Source organism: Phocoena sinus, chromosome 4 (assembly GCF_008692025.1).
Source record: "Phocoena sinus isolate mPhoSin1 chromosome 4, mPhoSin1.pri, whole genome shotgun sequence".
NCBI lineage: Eukaryota > Metazoa > Chordata > Mammalia > Artiodactyla > Phocoenidae > Phocoena > Phocoena sinus.
In genome coordinates this window covers 35279334-35295649 of record NC_045766.1, presented here as the reverse complement: position 1 = coordinate 35295649, position 16316 = coordinate 35279334, and the positions used below count along the sequence as shown (strand labels likewise).

At 36.7% G+C, this 16316-nt stretch overlaps 1 protein-coding gene across 1 annotated transcript in view; it reads left to right on the top strand.

Annotated features, from left to right (window-relative positions):
- The window catches only part of PLCH1 (phospholipase C eta 1), a 237967-nt gene that overhangs the window by 130054 nt on the left and 91597 nt on the right, over positions 1 to 16316 (top strand). Inside the window, exons 5-6 of the mRNA XM_032631291.1 lie at positions 6802 to 6932; positions 10221 to 10391. Coding sequence (XP_032487182.1) covers positions 6802 to 6932; positions 10221 to 10391 — 302 coding nt within the window. The remainder of the gene's footprint in view (positions 1 to 6801; positions 6933 to 10220; positions 10392 to 16316) is intronic.

The window sequence follows — 16316 nt, the reverse complement described above, 5'->3', positions numbered from 1 at the left end:
ATGAACAAAACATAAACATAGGAATTAACTTTCTGTGCTTTTTCCTGCTAGTTTGGTTCCTAACTCCTTTACATTTGATAAAAAACAAATACTGAATCATTGAGGATGCTTTCTGGTGCAAGCCACAGAACCATACTAACAGTGCCTCAAACAATAAAGAATATTCATTTTCTCATGAACAAGAGATCTGAGATAGAGCGGTTTCAGGGTTAGTTAATTCAGTGGCTCATTAGAGACCTAGGTAATGTCATTAGAGACCTAGGCTCTGCCATTCTCAGCATGTTGGCTTGGTCCTTTAGCTAGCTGGCTACCCTTTGGTCAAAGAGAAGTGCAGCAGCTCTAAACACAGAGAAGTCCTGCCCAGAGGGAACAAAGTTTCTTCTCATAAACGTCCCCCCATTTTTTTTTAAGAGCAAAGAAAAACTTCCCAGGAGCTCCACAAAAGACTACCTCTCATCAATGGCCAGAAATGCTATTACAGGCCCATTCCTAAACCAACCTCTGACAAGAGAAATTAACATAATTGGACTTTGATCTCAGGACCCTTTTTGCATTTTTAAAAACTGAAGACCCCAAAGAGTTTTTATGTGGGTTCAATCTATTGATATTTGTCATATAAGACATTAAATCTGAGAATTTCAAAAATATTTCACTAAAAATTATAATAAACTATTACATGTTAATGTATTTTTATGAAAAATAACTTTTTCAAAGTAAAAGAAATTAGTGAGAAGTGTGGTATTGCTCTACTCTTCTGCAAGTTTTTAAGGTTTTCTATGTGTAAGATCATATTATCTGCAAACAGATAATTATACTTCTTCCTTTCAGATTTGGATGGCTTTATTTCTTTTTCTTGCCTAGTTGCTCTGGCTAGAACTTCTAGTACTATGCTGAGAAGAAGTGGTGAAGGCAGGCATCCTTGTCTTGTTTCTGATCTTAGAGGAAAAGCTTTCAGTCTCTAACTATTGAATATAATATTTGCTGTGGTTTTTTCATATATTGCTTTTATTATATTGAGGTAGTTTTCTTCTATTTCTATTTTGTTGAGTGTTTTTATCATGAAACGGTGTTGAATTTTGTCAGATGCTTTTTCTGCATCAATTGAGATGATTGTGGTTTTTCTCTTCATTATGTTGATGCAGCATATTACTTTGATTAATTCTTATATGTTGAACCATCCTTGTATTCCAGGACTAAATCTCACTTGGTCTTGGTGTATAATCCTTTTAATATGCTGCTGAATTGTATTGCTAGTACAGCTGACCCTTGAACAATGCAGGAGTTGGGGTGCAGACCTCCTGAGCAGTTGAAAATCTGAGTATAACTTTATAGTTGGCCCTCTGTATCTGAGGTTCTGCATCTGTGGATTCAACCAGCTGCAGATTGTGTAGTACTGTAGTACTTATTTATTGAAAAAAAATTCCCATATAAGTGGACCCACACAATTCAAACCCCTGGTGTTCAAGGATCAACTATATATTGTTGAGGATTTTTGCATCAGTGTAAATAAGAGATAATGGTCTGTAGTTATCTTGTAGTGTCTTTGTCTGCCTTTGGTGACCTCATAGAATGAGTTAGGAAGTGTTCCCTCCACTTTAATTTTTTTTGGAAAAATTTGAGGATTTCGGTATTTGTTCTTTAAATATTTGATAGAATTCACCAGTGAGACCATCAAGTCCAGGGATTTTCTTTGTTGAGAGATTTTTGATTACTGATTCAATCTTCTTATTAGTTATAGATCTATTCATATTTTCTATTTGTGATATAGTCTTGGTAGGTTTTATATTTCTAGGAATTTGTCCATTTCATCTAGGTTATTCAATTTTTTGGTGTATAATTTTTTATAGTAGTATCTTATAGTCCTTTATGTTTCTGTAGAATCAGTAGTAATGTCCCCACTTTCACTTCTGATTTTAGTACTTTGAGTCTTTTTTTCTCTTCGTCCATCTAACAAAAGTTTTGTCAGTTTTACTGATCTTTTTGATAAAACTACTTTTGGTTTCATTGATTTTTCTCAGTTGTTTTTCTACTTCATATCTGTTCTCTTTATTATTTCCTTCTTTCTGCTATCTATCTTTTTAAATCTATTGAGACTTAATTGCTGCCCTCAAATATGGTCTATTCTGAAAATGTCCCTTGTGCACTTGAGAAGACTGTATATGCTGTTATTGTTGGGTAGAGTGTCTGTTAGATCTAGTTGGTTTATTGTGTTGTTTAAATTCTTTATTTCCTTAGTTCTGTCTAGTTGTTCTATCCACTATTGTTAGTGAGGTACTGAAGTCTCCAAGTATTATTGTAGAATTATTTCTCTCTTCAGTTTTCACCGTTTTTGCCTTATATATTTTGATGATCTGTCATTAGATGCATAAATGTCTATAACTGTTATATTTTCCTGCTGTATTGAGACTTCTATTAATACATAATATCTTTCTTTGTCTCTTACAGCCTTTTTTGATTTAAAGTCTATTGTTTGATGTTAATATAGCCACCCCAGCTCTCTTTTTGTTATGATTTGCATGGAATATCTTTTTCCATCCTTTCATTTTCAACCTGTTTGTGTTTTTGGATCTCAAGTGAGTCTCTTGTAGACAGCATATAGTAGGGTCATGAGTTTTTATCTATTCTGTCAATCTGTCTTTTGATTGGGGAGTTTAATTCATTTACATTAAAATAATTATTGATAAGGATTAATATCCATTATTGTGCTATTTGTTTTCTTTATGCCTTATAGCTTTCTTGGTCTCTTATTTCTTGCATTATGTCTTTTTTTTTGTATTAAAATATTTAAATCCCATTTATATAAATTCTATAGCTGTTTTCTTTGTGGTTACCTTGGGGATTACATTTAATGTCCTAAAGTTACAATACTCTAGTTGAATTTTTACCAGCTTAGGTGAATAGTTTTTTTAACATGATTTGTTTGTCCATGTTTACTGGCAGTAGAAAGTTTTCATATTTGAATTAATCAGATTGACAGTTGAGGATTTTCATATTCTGAAAATATGCTATCTGGAAACCGAGTGTACCCCAGAACCACACAGAGGAACAATTTTATACAAAATATTAAAGAGTTGATGTTTATGTCAGTGAGGAAAGAAAAGGAAACAGGAAATTAATGAAGAGGAAGCTGATGTCAAAAATAGGGAATGTTATATTGAGTCAGAGAACCATTCTCATACAGATTTGTCAGAATTGGATAGGGGTTTAGATAATGTCTTAATATCAGAATGACATCCTTGATTGGATGTAAATTTAATAACATTAATTGAGGAGAACAGAGCTGATATGTTCATTATCATTACATTTCAATTAGGCCTGAAAAACTGTGAATGAATAATGAGAATAATGAATCCTAAATAGTTGTATGAAAAAAATCCATCCAGTGTAAAGTGAGATTCAGGTTATTTCTGCAGTGTGGCCATGTTGAATGGAGGTAGATGAAGTACTCGTGTCTATCAGAAGCAATACAGTATTGTGGTTAAGGAGCAAGACAGTGCTGCCCTGTCTGGGTCCAGCCCCAGCTCTGCCGTGTACCATGTAACTTTGGGGGACTTAAACTCTTTTACTTCAGATTCTTTATCTGTAACATGGTGATGATGATAATGATGGTGTCTGCCCTATGTCATTGTGTGACATCAAATGAATTGATTATACACAAGTGCTTTGAACACTGTCCAGCTCATAGTAAGCATTTTATAAACAGTAGCTGCTGTTGTTATTGCTAAAGAGAGATAAGGATTGGCAAATCTTTTGCTTTTCCTGCTCAGATAGATTGATGTCTGAAAACTCAGTGGTCCCAGCATGCAAAGATGATGATGCTGGCATATTCCTCCATCAGATCATTCTCCTCCTTGGTGCCCCCACCTTACCTCTTAATGCCACTTGGGAAATTATTACTTGTAGAAGACTTTATGGGTGTTGTAAACTGAAGCCTTACACCTTCCCTATAAATCAGGGGTCCTGAAAACTGTAGCCTATAGGTAAATCTGACCCACCACCTTTTTATATGGGCTCCTAAGCTAACAATGGGTTTTCAATGGTTGAAAAAATCAAAAGAAGTATAAAGTTTTGTGACATGAAATTTTATGCCAATTAATTTATGTATTGTCTATGGTAGCTTCTGTGTAACGATGGCATAGTAGAATAGTTGCAGTTGAGACCAAATGGCCTGTAAAACCTAAAATATTTATTATCAGGCCCTCTTCAGAAAAAATTTGCCCACCCCTGCACTAAATAATACCGTTCAATGCTTTACATTCTCCTAAAGTGTTTTTTGTTTTTTTTTTTTTTTTTTTTTTTTTTTTTGCGGTACACGGGCCTCTCACTGTTGTGGCCTCTCCCGTTGCGGAGCACAGGCTCCGGACGCGCAGGCTCAGCGGCCATGGCTCACAGGCCCAGCCGCTCCACGGCATGTGGGATCTTCCCGGACCGGGGCACGAACCCGCGTCCCCTGCATCGGCAGGCGGACTCTCAACCACTGCGCCACCAGGGAAGCCCTCTTCTAAAGTTTTTTGATTAGACAATACTAGGCCGTAACTTTTCATTCAGTTTTTACTCTCCTAGTTTTTCATTGCAGAAATGCTATTTCTTTTATTAAATTTATCATGTATTGGCTATGAATCATTAATTCAGGGTTTTCTTGGGCACTCATGTCTTAATTATGAACAACAACTTTGAGGTATCAGAATACTTTTACCTGCAATTATATCTTATACCATGTGTACTGTTACTGAGAGAGAATGGTATTTCCTTTCATAGAATCTTACAGTTGGAAGGGGCTTCAGGGTCATCTAGTTGTGCTCACTGACATTATACATGAAGAAATGGAAGCCCCAAGAGGTGATGTAAGTGACCCACTGTCACAGGGCCAGGTCAGCATGGAATCAGAAGTAGTGTATATTTCTTGGTCTGAGTCGGCCTCTGTTTCTGTCTTACCAATTCCAGATCCCCTAAACCAATTGTCAAGGCCAGCTTGTGTGTTGACACTGAAGGCCTTGCAGACACAGGCTCACCCAAAAGGGTTTGTTTCTGCAGAATATTCATGCTTAGTGTCTGCTTGTATCTGCTTCTTCTCTGGAGAAGTCTTTGAGATGCTTTGATAAAGAAGTATAAAATAAAAGGATGAAAATGCTGCCATCCTTGGACTCATTTATTCATTTCTTTGAACTCTGGCCAAATATTTTGTGGGGCACAGAGCAGTGTTCACAGTCAAAAGAAATAGAGCTCATGCAATGGGTGCTGTATTCCCAGAAAACAGAAAAAAAATGAGATTCAGGTACTTACTAGTAATTGGCCCAAATGTTTCACTCTTTTGATTCTTCAGTTATTTTTCCCCTGGTCCTGGGTCACTCTTTAATTCCCAGGTATCATATATAATGAGGTCCTTCCTGAACTCCATGAGGAACAATTGAATTTGAAAGAACTGGGCTGGTTATATTCAAATGTTATAAAGGGAACAAAATGTGAAACAGATATTTACGATTGAAAAATCACTTCTATTTAACTTTAGGAGAAATAAGATTAATTTTCCAGTTTTTACTTTCTAAGGTATAATCTCCTATAATCATAGTTTGAATCACCTAAGAAGTATAAGTGTTCTGAGTTACTACTGGGAGGTTAGTTAATATTTCGTCTTAAATGAAAAATTTTCAGTTTGACGTCACCTGTTTGATAAGCAAATGTTATTCTTTGACACTTTCCTTTGACCTACTCCCATTCTCCCATTTCTTAGATTTAAACCTAAGTCTTTCCCTTACTTTGATTCTGTTTTTCTCCCATCATCTTCATTATTTTCTTCTTCATTACCCTTTGAATTTTGAAGCTCAATTTGTTTTTCTAAATGTACATACCATTCCTACCTTCTGTTATCTACCCCCTAACAACTGTGAATCATACATTTTAAAAAAGCCCTCTGCTAAAACTTAACTGAGAATTTTAAGTTCATGCATTTGTTACCAGTTATTCTGCTTCCTCACTATGTAAAGCGACCCAAGACTCATCCTCCTGGGGGCCTTTTAAAATCTCAGTTCACATGATGTAAATCCTTTGTATCTAAACTCATATCCTCAGGCACCTAGTATCATACCTGAGCTTTGAAGCAACCTCTATCATATTAGGCTTGCAGTTCCTATTAATGCCCTTGATTTAGAAGTTGAGAATATTAGGTAAGAATTGTCAAAGCTAGTCATAGGAAGAGGAGCAGTGTAGAGACAGGCCTTCTGTGCAGGAGAAAACAGTGCTAGACCAAGTTGAAGGAGACCTGTGGTTGAGACCTGGTTCTTTTACTAATTCTTACCAAATTTCTCCCTCTCTTCTAGTTTTATATCCTCATCTGAACAATGAGGAGATTGAATGAGATGGTCTAAGCTTCTAACTGTAAGAAGGGGACTGAGAAAAGGGAATTGAAAAGATCATGTTGTGTAGGGGTATTGTGAAGGTAAAAAAAAAAAATACTGGATGAAAGGTCATAGATGGAGAAGATAAGGCCTAAATTTGGTATACATGGGGTCTCATCACATCATAGAGATGCTTTAACAGTTTGGATAAAATGTTAAAGAAGCTCCCAGAATAATATGGTTTGACTCCATTTCCCAGTGAAGGGAAGCACCTATATGTGCTCTCCTTCCCCTAGTTCCTTTTGTTGTCACTGTTAGTAGCTCACTAAGAGCCTGTGGATTGCAGGTCCTCCTCAAAAGAATTTCTTCTCAAGTTTGGTGTTAATGATAAATGTTCTTGTGAGTATTCTGCGAAAGCAGATTTTATTTTGATGAAAATGCAAGTGTTTTTCTTGACCTTTCTGCAAGTGGGTGAAGCAGACCTTTGAGGAAGCTGATAAGAATGGTGATGGCTTATTGAACATTGAAGAGATACACCAATTGATGCACAAACTAAATGTCAATCTGCCCCGAAGAAAAGTCAGACAAATGTTTCAGGTATATTTTCACAATTGGATTGGCCTTATATAAAATACATGTTGGAGGTTATCGATATACTGAGGTATTTCAAAAGGCTATTTTGCCTTGTTGGAAGCTAATATTACTACTCTGTATTGTTTTGTTTTTCTTTGAAGACAGAGGCATTTTATTTCATCAAGGAAAACTTCCTAAACTTAACATGCATCCACAGTTTCACTTCCTAAAGTGCTTTGTTGTTGTTGTTGCCATTTTCAGAGAGTAATTCTAAGCATTTAACCTGATACTTAAATAACGGGGTAAATGGGATCAAGTCACTTGGAGAGGATGATAAGATCTCATCTACCAACCTCATGGTCTGTTGTGAGGATCAGAATAAAGACCAAGTAACATGACAAAATAGCACGTGTCGCAATCCTCAAGAGCCCTCTATTTTGTTACAGAGGAGTTTAAGATTTAGAATCCTTAAGGCTTAGAAGTGCTGTATCACTTCTACCATTTAGGGAGCCCTCCGGAAGTTCACTCCAACTGCTTGTTGGTGTTAGATGAGATGCTCTTTCCCTGTTGGTAAGTTCTGGAGGAAAATCCATGGGCCCAAACTTATTCTGTGGCCCCCAGCTGGGATTGTACTCAGTCTTCCACCTAAGGTGCAAAAGTGAGTTCTGTTAAGTTAAAGTTGGTGCAAAGACATGTTAGATTATTAGTAATTAGTAGACTACTAATTCAGGAAATGCTCTTATTTGGAGATAAGTCATATGTATAATCCATGTTTTGCAGTGATTTTCTAAGTGACTAGGTAGGTGATATTTTTAATATGTAAAATTAAGTATAAGTGTTATATTTTATGATGTTTAATGTTTTGTGCTTCCTTTGTTTTCTAACCTCGTGTTATCAGAGATGGTAAGGGCAGAAACAGCATGAGGGGTGAGTTGCAACAATGAATGGAAGATGGAGGATGGCTTCGATCTGTGACCTCTTACGGTCACAGGTCCTGTGGTCTTGTCCTTGGAAGCTGGAGATGGTTTGCACTGGGGGAACTGGGTCCCATTATACTGAAGAGAATGGAAAGAAGAGGAAGGAATGAGATAGTCTATAAAAGGAACCAGAGATGGAATGAGGGACTTTGTAGGGGAAATGAGTTGTCACAGAGCGAATTGTTTTTAAGCTATATGGAAAGGTTTGCCATGTTCTTGGCACTCCCTGTGACACCTTACTTTTGTTCTATTTTGAGTCCCACCTCCCCATGCATTCCTTTCCATAGGAGATATTCATAGTACTGGAGAGATAGCTCTGATTAAATCAGAGAGGCCACGCTTAAATAGGAGGGCAAAATCTATACCTACAAAAATAATGATTTGGGGGGTACTTTTTGGAAATAAGATAGAGAAGTAACATAAGATATTAAACTATTTTTACTTCTATATTTTTTCCTCCTTCAGACACATTTTATCTCTAATACACTGAGTATTTTAGAGGGTAAACCGGGAAATATTTATGTCAAAAGTCTTGTAAGTTCAAAGTTAGTGCTTTAGAGAAGTTTTAAGAAAACAGTAAGGTCTCTTTTTATGACCTTGGATTTAAAGACTGAAAGACTTCTCAAGCCGGCAGTGACTAGAGAAGCAGCTGGGCTTCTATTGTATGTAGAATATTTCTATCATAGGTCTTGCATGCAGCAGAGTTCTGTGAGTGCTCAGGGTGGAGTGATGGAAACAAAGATCTTAGTATTATTTTAAGGAACTTTTTTTTTTTTTTTTTTTTTTTACTGAATTGCTGGTAAAGACATTAAAGCCTTCCTGGAATTTTCTTTGCCTTTTTGTTGCAGTGCAAGATTCAGATGGTTTTTTTAAAAAATAGTCTTTTAAGATATGGATAGCTTCTTTTGAAGTCTTTGATGCTATTGCTTAAACCTTAGAGTTTTACTGTTCTTAATGGTTTAGGCATTTCCAAGGAAGTTTTGAAAAATGTATCATCTCTCTATCCAGGTCTAGATATTTTGAAACAAAGTTATGGCAGAAATATGAACATTAGACCTACTTTCTTTGGATGCAAAGACTCTACAACCAAGAGCCTCAAACACCAAAAATGTTGGTATTCTGTAGACCAATCTGTCTCTGCCTTTAAAATGACAGAAAGCAACAGCATCACAGAGAAACAGTGTATGATTTAAATATTGGTCTAAGTGTTTGCTCATAATTGACCCAAAGTTAGCAAAGTTTAAAAAAGTATATTTTTATACATATTTTGACTTTCAAAACTGTATTTAAAAACACATACCAGCTGACTATATGTCACAACATCTATGAATTTCAAAATGCCATTCAGTCCCTGTCAATTTTTGCTCAGCTACAACTGTGTTCACTTAAAATAAAGGAGACCATGTAAATGGATTGGTTTTTCATTATATATCCCCAACAGTTTTATGACAAATTCAGCCAATCTGAAGGCAGGTACGTGACGAAAGATCCTTCCTCAATAATTACTAGGAACAAATAATTTCAACTAGTGATCAGTCCAGATGGATTTTTCAGGCTTTTATGGAGGAAAAGGTACCAATGATGCTGATGGCTGTAAGAGCAATAAGCTACCTATGCAGAATTAAGAGAGATTCTATTATAGGTAAAAATTACATTTGATTGAATCACAGTTCAGAAGCTGATGAGAGACTAGAATTTTCATCATGTATTAAATGTATTTTCTCTCTTTTGTTCTTGATTAGTCTTATCCAAAATTTCTTTTATTAGTTTTGTCAAAAGACCAGCTTTGGGTTTAATTGCTCACCTTTGATGTTATATCTGCTTGTTTTCTATTTCATTGCTTTCTGCTTTTGCTTATAACTTATTTCCTTCTATTTTCTTTAGCTTAACTTTTTCCTAGCTTTTGGAGTTGAATTATTAGCTTCTCTGATTTTAATCTACATTGCTTATACATTGAAAACTTCAAGTTTCCTTCTAACTACTGCATCACACAAGTTGTAACACGTGGTACATGCGTTTACTTCTGTACGTTTCATTTCCTATTTAGAAATGTGTTTTTTCCATACACAGTTTTTTTTAAGCTTTGTTTGTTGCTTTATAAATTTACTGTGATCAGAGAAGTTAGTTTTTATAAGGTTGATTCTTTATAATTTGAAACTTTTTTGTGGCCTAATATATAGTCAGTTTTTAAATTGATCCATGTGTGCTTGAAAAGAACTTATTTACCATTTGTGAAATGTGTATTAGCCTTTTTTATAGTAAATATTATTTCCGGCTACTGAATTTCCTATTTCAAACTCTCACACTGCCTTGTTATTTTCTATGTCTCTTTCAGGAAGCTGATACAGATGAGAATCAGGGAACTTTGACATTTGAAGAGTTCTGTGTTTTTTACAAAATGATGTCATTGAGACGGGACCTTTATTTGTTGCTTTTGAGCTACAGTGACAAGAAAGATCACCTAACTGTGGAAGAACTGGCTCAGTTTTTGAAGGTGGAGCAAAAGGTATCATTAGACTGTTTAACTGAATGTTTACTTAAAAATACTTGTGAAAGATACATGAGTTTTTCTTGAGGTTGGGTGTAGGTATACTTTAAATTTAGAATAGAGAGGTAAATATCACAGTTCCACAAAAATCTTATCTATGAGTTATTTAAAATGTGTTTCCAGCATCTTTAAAGAGGGTGTGACAAATTGAACACTTATACAATTTTTAACCTTAAATATGCATATTTTTCCACAGAGTAGTGACAATTAACTCATGTGTTTCCTTTCAGATACCATGGTAATGTTTTCTTTATAGTAATAACATAGCTAGACATTTATTAACTATGACATAATTCTTAACTAGCAGTATAGTCATTCATTGGTAAATATCTTCCTTCATACCTTGCCCAGTGCATCTCTTCCATTTTGGCTGAGCTGTATACTTTATAATTAACGAGTAATAGTAAGTAAAGCACTTTTCTGAATTCTGTGAGTCATTCTAGCAAATCTTGGAAACTGAGTTGTGGGAATTGACAAAGACTTTCTCCTCAATGAAACAAACTCTAAGTAGGCTCTTTTGAGCCAGTTTTTCGAAGGTTCCATCCTTTGGCCTTGTCCTTAAGAGTCCAGCTGTAGCAAGAATCCTAAGTCAGTTTAACCAGAATCTCCATCCTTGATATCAAATCGCCCTCAATATCTGATAAAATTCCTCTCCTATCACTATTCCCTGGGTGATATTTGATCAGCCTGGCCTGCATTTCAGGAAGAATCCTGTTAGGTTGGGTTAGCCAGAATCCCCTCTTATGCCTCCACTGACCCCTACCTTGCTCCTGGGCTATAAATCCCCACTTGTATTAGCAAATAAGCCAGTTCTATACTGAGCTCTCTTTTTCCGTTTTGCAATAGTTACTGATTAAAATCTATTTTTACTGTTTTAAGTAATGTCCAGAACTCCGAAATTTGTAGTAGGCCAGGCAGAAGTGGGGGTAGCCTGAGACCTCACCTGCGGCATCTGAAGCAGGATTAGCCTGTGGGACTGAGCCCTGCAGGGGTCTAATGCTGACTCCAGATGGTAAGCGTCATGACTGAATTGCACTGCTGGATACCCAGCTAGTGTCGGAGAGTCAGAGTTGGTGGTGTCAGAGAAAAGACACTAGACCTGGTAATATTTTACTTTATCCCATTACCACAGTCACATACATTTTAGGAATTACAGATCCAGATTTTATACATTTTGTTGTTGCTTTAAGGATTAAGCCAGATAGTGTTAGCAAAATGTTTTATCAAAATCGGTTATTTTAGTTTGATAATTTGGCAAAGGCAGAGATTCTCCACTAACAAAGTTAGCTGTTAAGGCAGACAGAAAATGGGAATGGGGTAATAGAAGAATTATCTTCCCCAGAGAACATGCCCTTTCTAAATCATTATTCCCTGTTTCCTGCAATTATAACTACTCCTGCATTGTCATCAGAAGAACTCTTCACAGTATAGTGGAAAGAACCTTAGACCAGGAGTACAGAAAATCTGCATTTCATATACTGCAAGCTTTATCAGTTGGAGAATCTTGGGCAGGCCAATCAGTATTGTTTCTGAGCCTTGGTTTCCTGATCTGTACAAAGGGGAGCTGAAACCTACCTTTCTTATCTCACAATGTCAGATTGAAAATTGATTGGGATGATGAATGTGAAAGCCCTTTGACAGATATTCAGAAGCACAGCAGTGTGAGAAATTAAAATGTTCAAAGAAAGCGACTTCAAATTCATTTGTGCTAGTGGAATTTACCCAATCCATTTGAATAGCAATAGTGGATGTCATTTGCTAAGGGGCATATGTTTCTTCCCTCCTTTTGTTATATTGACATTCAACCAGTAAATTTTAGTTGGGGAAAACAGAAGCCAGTGTTCTGTGACATCTGCTCCTGGCAAATGATTACGCGTTTCCAGTTTAATTTTCTAAACTAGCTTGAAGCTACGTATGGGTATAACATGAAAGAAATTTTTTTAAATTATCATATATCAAGAGGCATAAACCATAAAGGAAAATATTAATGTCCTGAAACTTTGTATGTGGTCCAATATATCAAACATCATATAATGAATGTCAAGTGCAAACTTGGAAAATATTTATAACATACAAAAGAGAGAAATAGTGAATTTCCTTAATACGGAAAGTACTTCCACAGACAATTGAGGGAAAAGATGACTACCCAACAGAAGAACGTGTAAAACATTCGAAACATATAAAAAAAATTGCACAATGTCAATGATCTATTAAAAATGTTCATCCTTCACTAGTAATTTTAAAATGTGAAATAAAACCAAGACTTTTTGAATTTTACTTTTTATTTTAATATGCTTCTGCATTACTTCCATTAAAAAAATTTTTTTTATTGGAGTATAGTTGATTTACAGTGTTAAGAGACCATTTATCACCCATCAAATTAGTAAAGGTTAAAAAAATATACTACCAAACATGATGTCCATTTCTTATATTTCTGGTGAAGCTGTGGAATGGTACAATCTTTCTATGGGCAGTTTTATCATTAAATTGTATATAATATATAAAATTTTTACCAATCCATTTTATATCTAGTAGTTCATCCTAAGGAAATAATTGTGTATAGAAAAAAAAGTTATAAAGTTGTGCATTTCAGCATTCTTTAAAACAGCGAAAAATTGGACATGATCTAAAAGTGCAGCAGGAGAGTCATTAGTCAAGAGTTTTGTGGGGTTTTGAAGTTTCAAAATGGGATTTTCACAGTGGAACGAATCTGAGGCAATTTGATGATCCATATGGCAGTAATTCATTCGTTTCTGATGGTGTAAGATTGGTGTAGACATCAGAGTATTCAGATTTTACAGATTTACTGAGTTGTGAAATGAAATATCACTGCCGGCCACATATGCTGTCTGGGATTATGGGAGTTCAAATATTGGCCCGTGAGTCAGATTTTTATTCCCCTGAAGCTCTTTGCAAAATGAATTTATGCCTTTGACAGGTCCAACTGCTGTTTGATTAGGACTTTCATCTTTAAAATATGATGTGCTAAGGTAAATTCTTACTGTCTTTTATATCTGTGAAGAAGTGCCAGTTAAGGAAGAAGCCAGTTGGCTGAGGTTTCTCTTCCGTTGCTTCCTTGCATCCACAGATCAAGATCACAGATGTCCACTAGTCTGTGATTCCAGAGTACGTGGGTTGGTTGAGGCTCTTTGTTTCATTTTTTTCCCCTATTTGCCAAAAAGCAACCTTCATCTCTTCCAGAGTTCCTATCCATTTTTTGGCACTGGCGCTGAATGTGTTTTGAGTTCAATTCTTTTCAGAGTTTTGGTTCAGGAGTGAGAAATTGATTTCATTCCCCCCACTCTCCTTGACAATCTTTCTTAGAAAGCCTCTACCTTCTTTTTATCTTTTTGTTTCTCATGGATTGAAGAGTGAGGAAGAGAAGGCAGGAATATTGAAGAGCCCTTATAGTTTTCAAACCCTTCTAGCTGTTAACCAAGAGCAAAAGCTACTTCCATAGATAAGTCAAAAGCAGGTTTCTATTTATGTAGTGTTTTTATCTGAAATATGCATGTGGATGGTTAATTCCAGGGGAGTTTTCAGAACTTTTCTGATCCCATGCTAGAGCGCCCTCTTCTTGCTGAACTTTATGACATAGACCTATACATTATCCCTTTGTGGTGGTTCTAACAGTTGCTCATTTTGCTTTTTTATTCTTTCTGCTGAAATATTCCCTTGATTCTTCTGATCTAATTATAGGTGTCATTTGTCCCCTCTCCCTTCACTACCCTTTACTGAATCCAGACTGGTTTGGTGAGAGTCGTGGTCATTCTAATCTTACCTCTCTTGTGAGAAATAATTATAAATTCTTCTTTGCTATAACTACCCCTTTCTGGTGCTGGTGTACCTTTATCTTTTTTTTTTTTTTAAAGCATTCTCCTCATCATAAAAGCAGTTCTTTAAGAGGCTTTCCTGAATTTGTTTCATTTTTCTTAATTATTCACAGTTAAAGCAGTGAGAGACTGTTCAGAGTAATTATGTCACGTAATATTTTTTCTCCCTTGAATATAGTTCCCAAATGACATTTTTCTGTGAAATAGTCATGTACTTAAATGCTTTGAAATTTGTGGATTAATTTTTGGATGAGTGAGAGTAGCCATTTTGGGGAGATAAATAACTATCATGGTTGTCTTATTCAGCTGGAAACTGAATGACCATTCATTTAGAGATGTTTCTTTACTCCCTGCTGAAATTACCCAAAAATACAGTAAAAAGACCTCTCCCCCCTGTAAATCCACAAGGACAAAGAGAATGGGAGAGGAAACAGAAACAACAAAATCTTAAAACTTGTCTGATCCAAAGGAGACCCCAGAGCACTGAAACTCAAGCCCACGGAGCAGGAAACCACGAAGCATGTTCATTTGCCCAGAAGAACCCAAGAAAGATCAAAAATGAAATTTACACGATACTCTGAAAACAGAAGAGCAGGGGTTGAAAACACAAGCACTGGTTGGAAGTCTGATCCAGTTGTAGTTAGGGCTCCAGATTCTCTCCCCTACCTCTTGCAGCAGGACAGCTGTCCCTTCTCCACCCTGGCATAAAACTGAAAATAAGAGCTGGAGGGGGATGGACCAGAAGAATCTGGACTGAGGCATACCAGGCACACCTGAGTGTGGGCACTGAAACATGGGGAGCGTGGCAGATGGTTTATAAAGATGGCTACAGTAGCTCCCACATCCCTGTATGTGTGTGGCTTTGCAGCGTGACATTGCCTCTCCTCCCATCAAGAAGTTGAGTCTGTTTTTCTGTCCCTTGAATCTGGGCTGGCTTTGTGACCTGGTTTGACTAATGGATTGTAGCAGACTAGATGTACAAGGAACGTAGGCTTCAGGGAGCCTTGGCAGTTCCACTCTTGCCCTGTTGGGGCTGTGAGACTTATCATGTGAGGAAGCCAGGTAGTTTCTCTGAGGAGGAGAGATGACGTGAAGAGGCCCAGCCAACAGCCAGCATCAGCCACAGTCATGTTGGTGAGGCCATTTTGGACCATCTGACTGTAGTCACCTGACTAGATGCCTGCAGTCACATGAGTAACCCCTAGGTGAAAACACAATAACCAGGTGGCTGGACTCAGTCCCACTTACCATCCTACACAATTGTGAACAAGTATTGATAAGTGCTGGTGGTTTTAAGTTTCTAAGTTTTGGGAGGTTTGTTTCACGAAAATAGATATGAATACAAAGATTAAGTGAACACTTATGCATTGAAGTGTGAGAGCCATAACCCTCTTCCAAGGTTCAGATCCCAGGTTTATCCCTTACAAGTAGGACATTGGAAAATTTTCCTTGGAGGCATATTACAGACTATAGTGGGCTGAATAGTAGCCTGAAAAGATATGTCCAAGTCCTAACTCCCAGTATCCGTAAATGTGACCTTATTTGGAAGTAGGGTCTTTGTAGATGTACTTAAGGATGTTAAGATGAAATTATCCTACATTTTGTGTGGACCCTAAATCCAATGATGAGTGTTCTTATAAGCAACAGAAAAGAGGACACAGACACACAGAGGGAAGGTGGCTGTGTGAAGATGGAAGCAGAGATTGTAGTTATGAAGCTCCAAGCCAAGGAATGCCAAGATTTGCCAGCAGCCATCAGAAGCAAGGGGAGAGGTATGGAATAGATTCTCCGTCCAGGTCTCCAGAGGGAATCATCCCTTTTAGCAGCTTGATTTTGGACTTCTGTCCTCCAGGACTGAGAGAGAATAAGTTTCTGTTGTTTTCAGCCCTGAGTTTGTGGTACTTTATTATAGCAGCCCTAGGAAACTAACACACCAACCCAAAGGAAGAAAAACCCCTAAAGATATTTACATCAGAAATTTCCTGAGTCCAGCCAGAGAATTCTACAGTGAAGCCCACTAGTCAGTAAGCTCTGCTCATGGATACAGAGC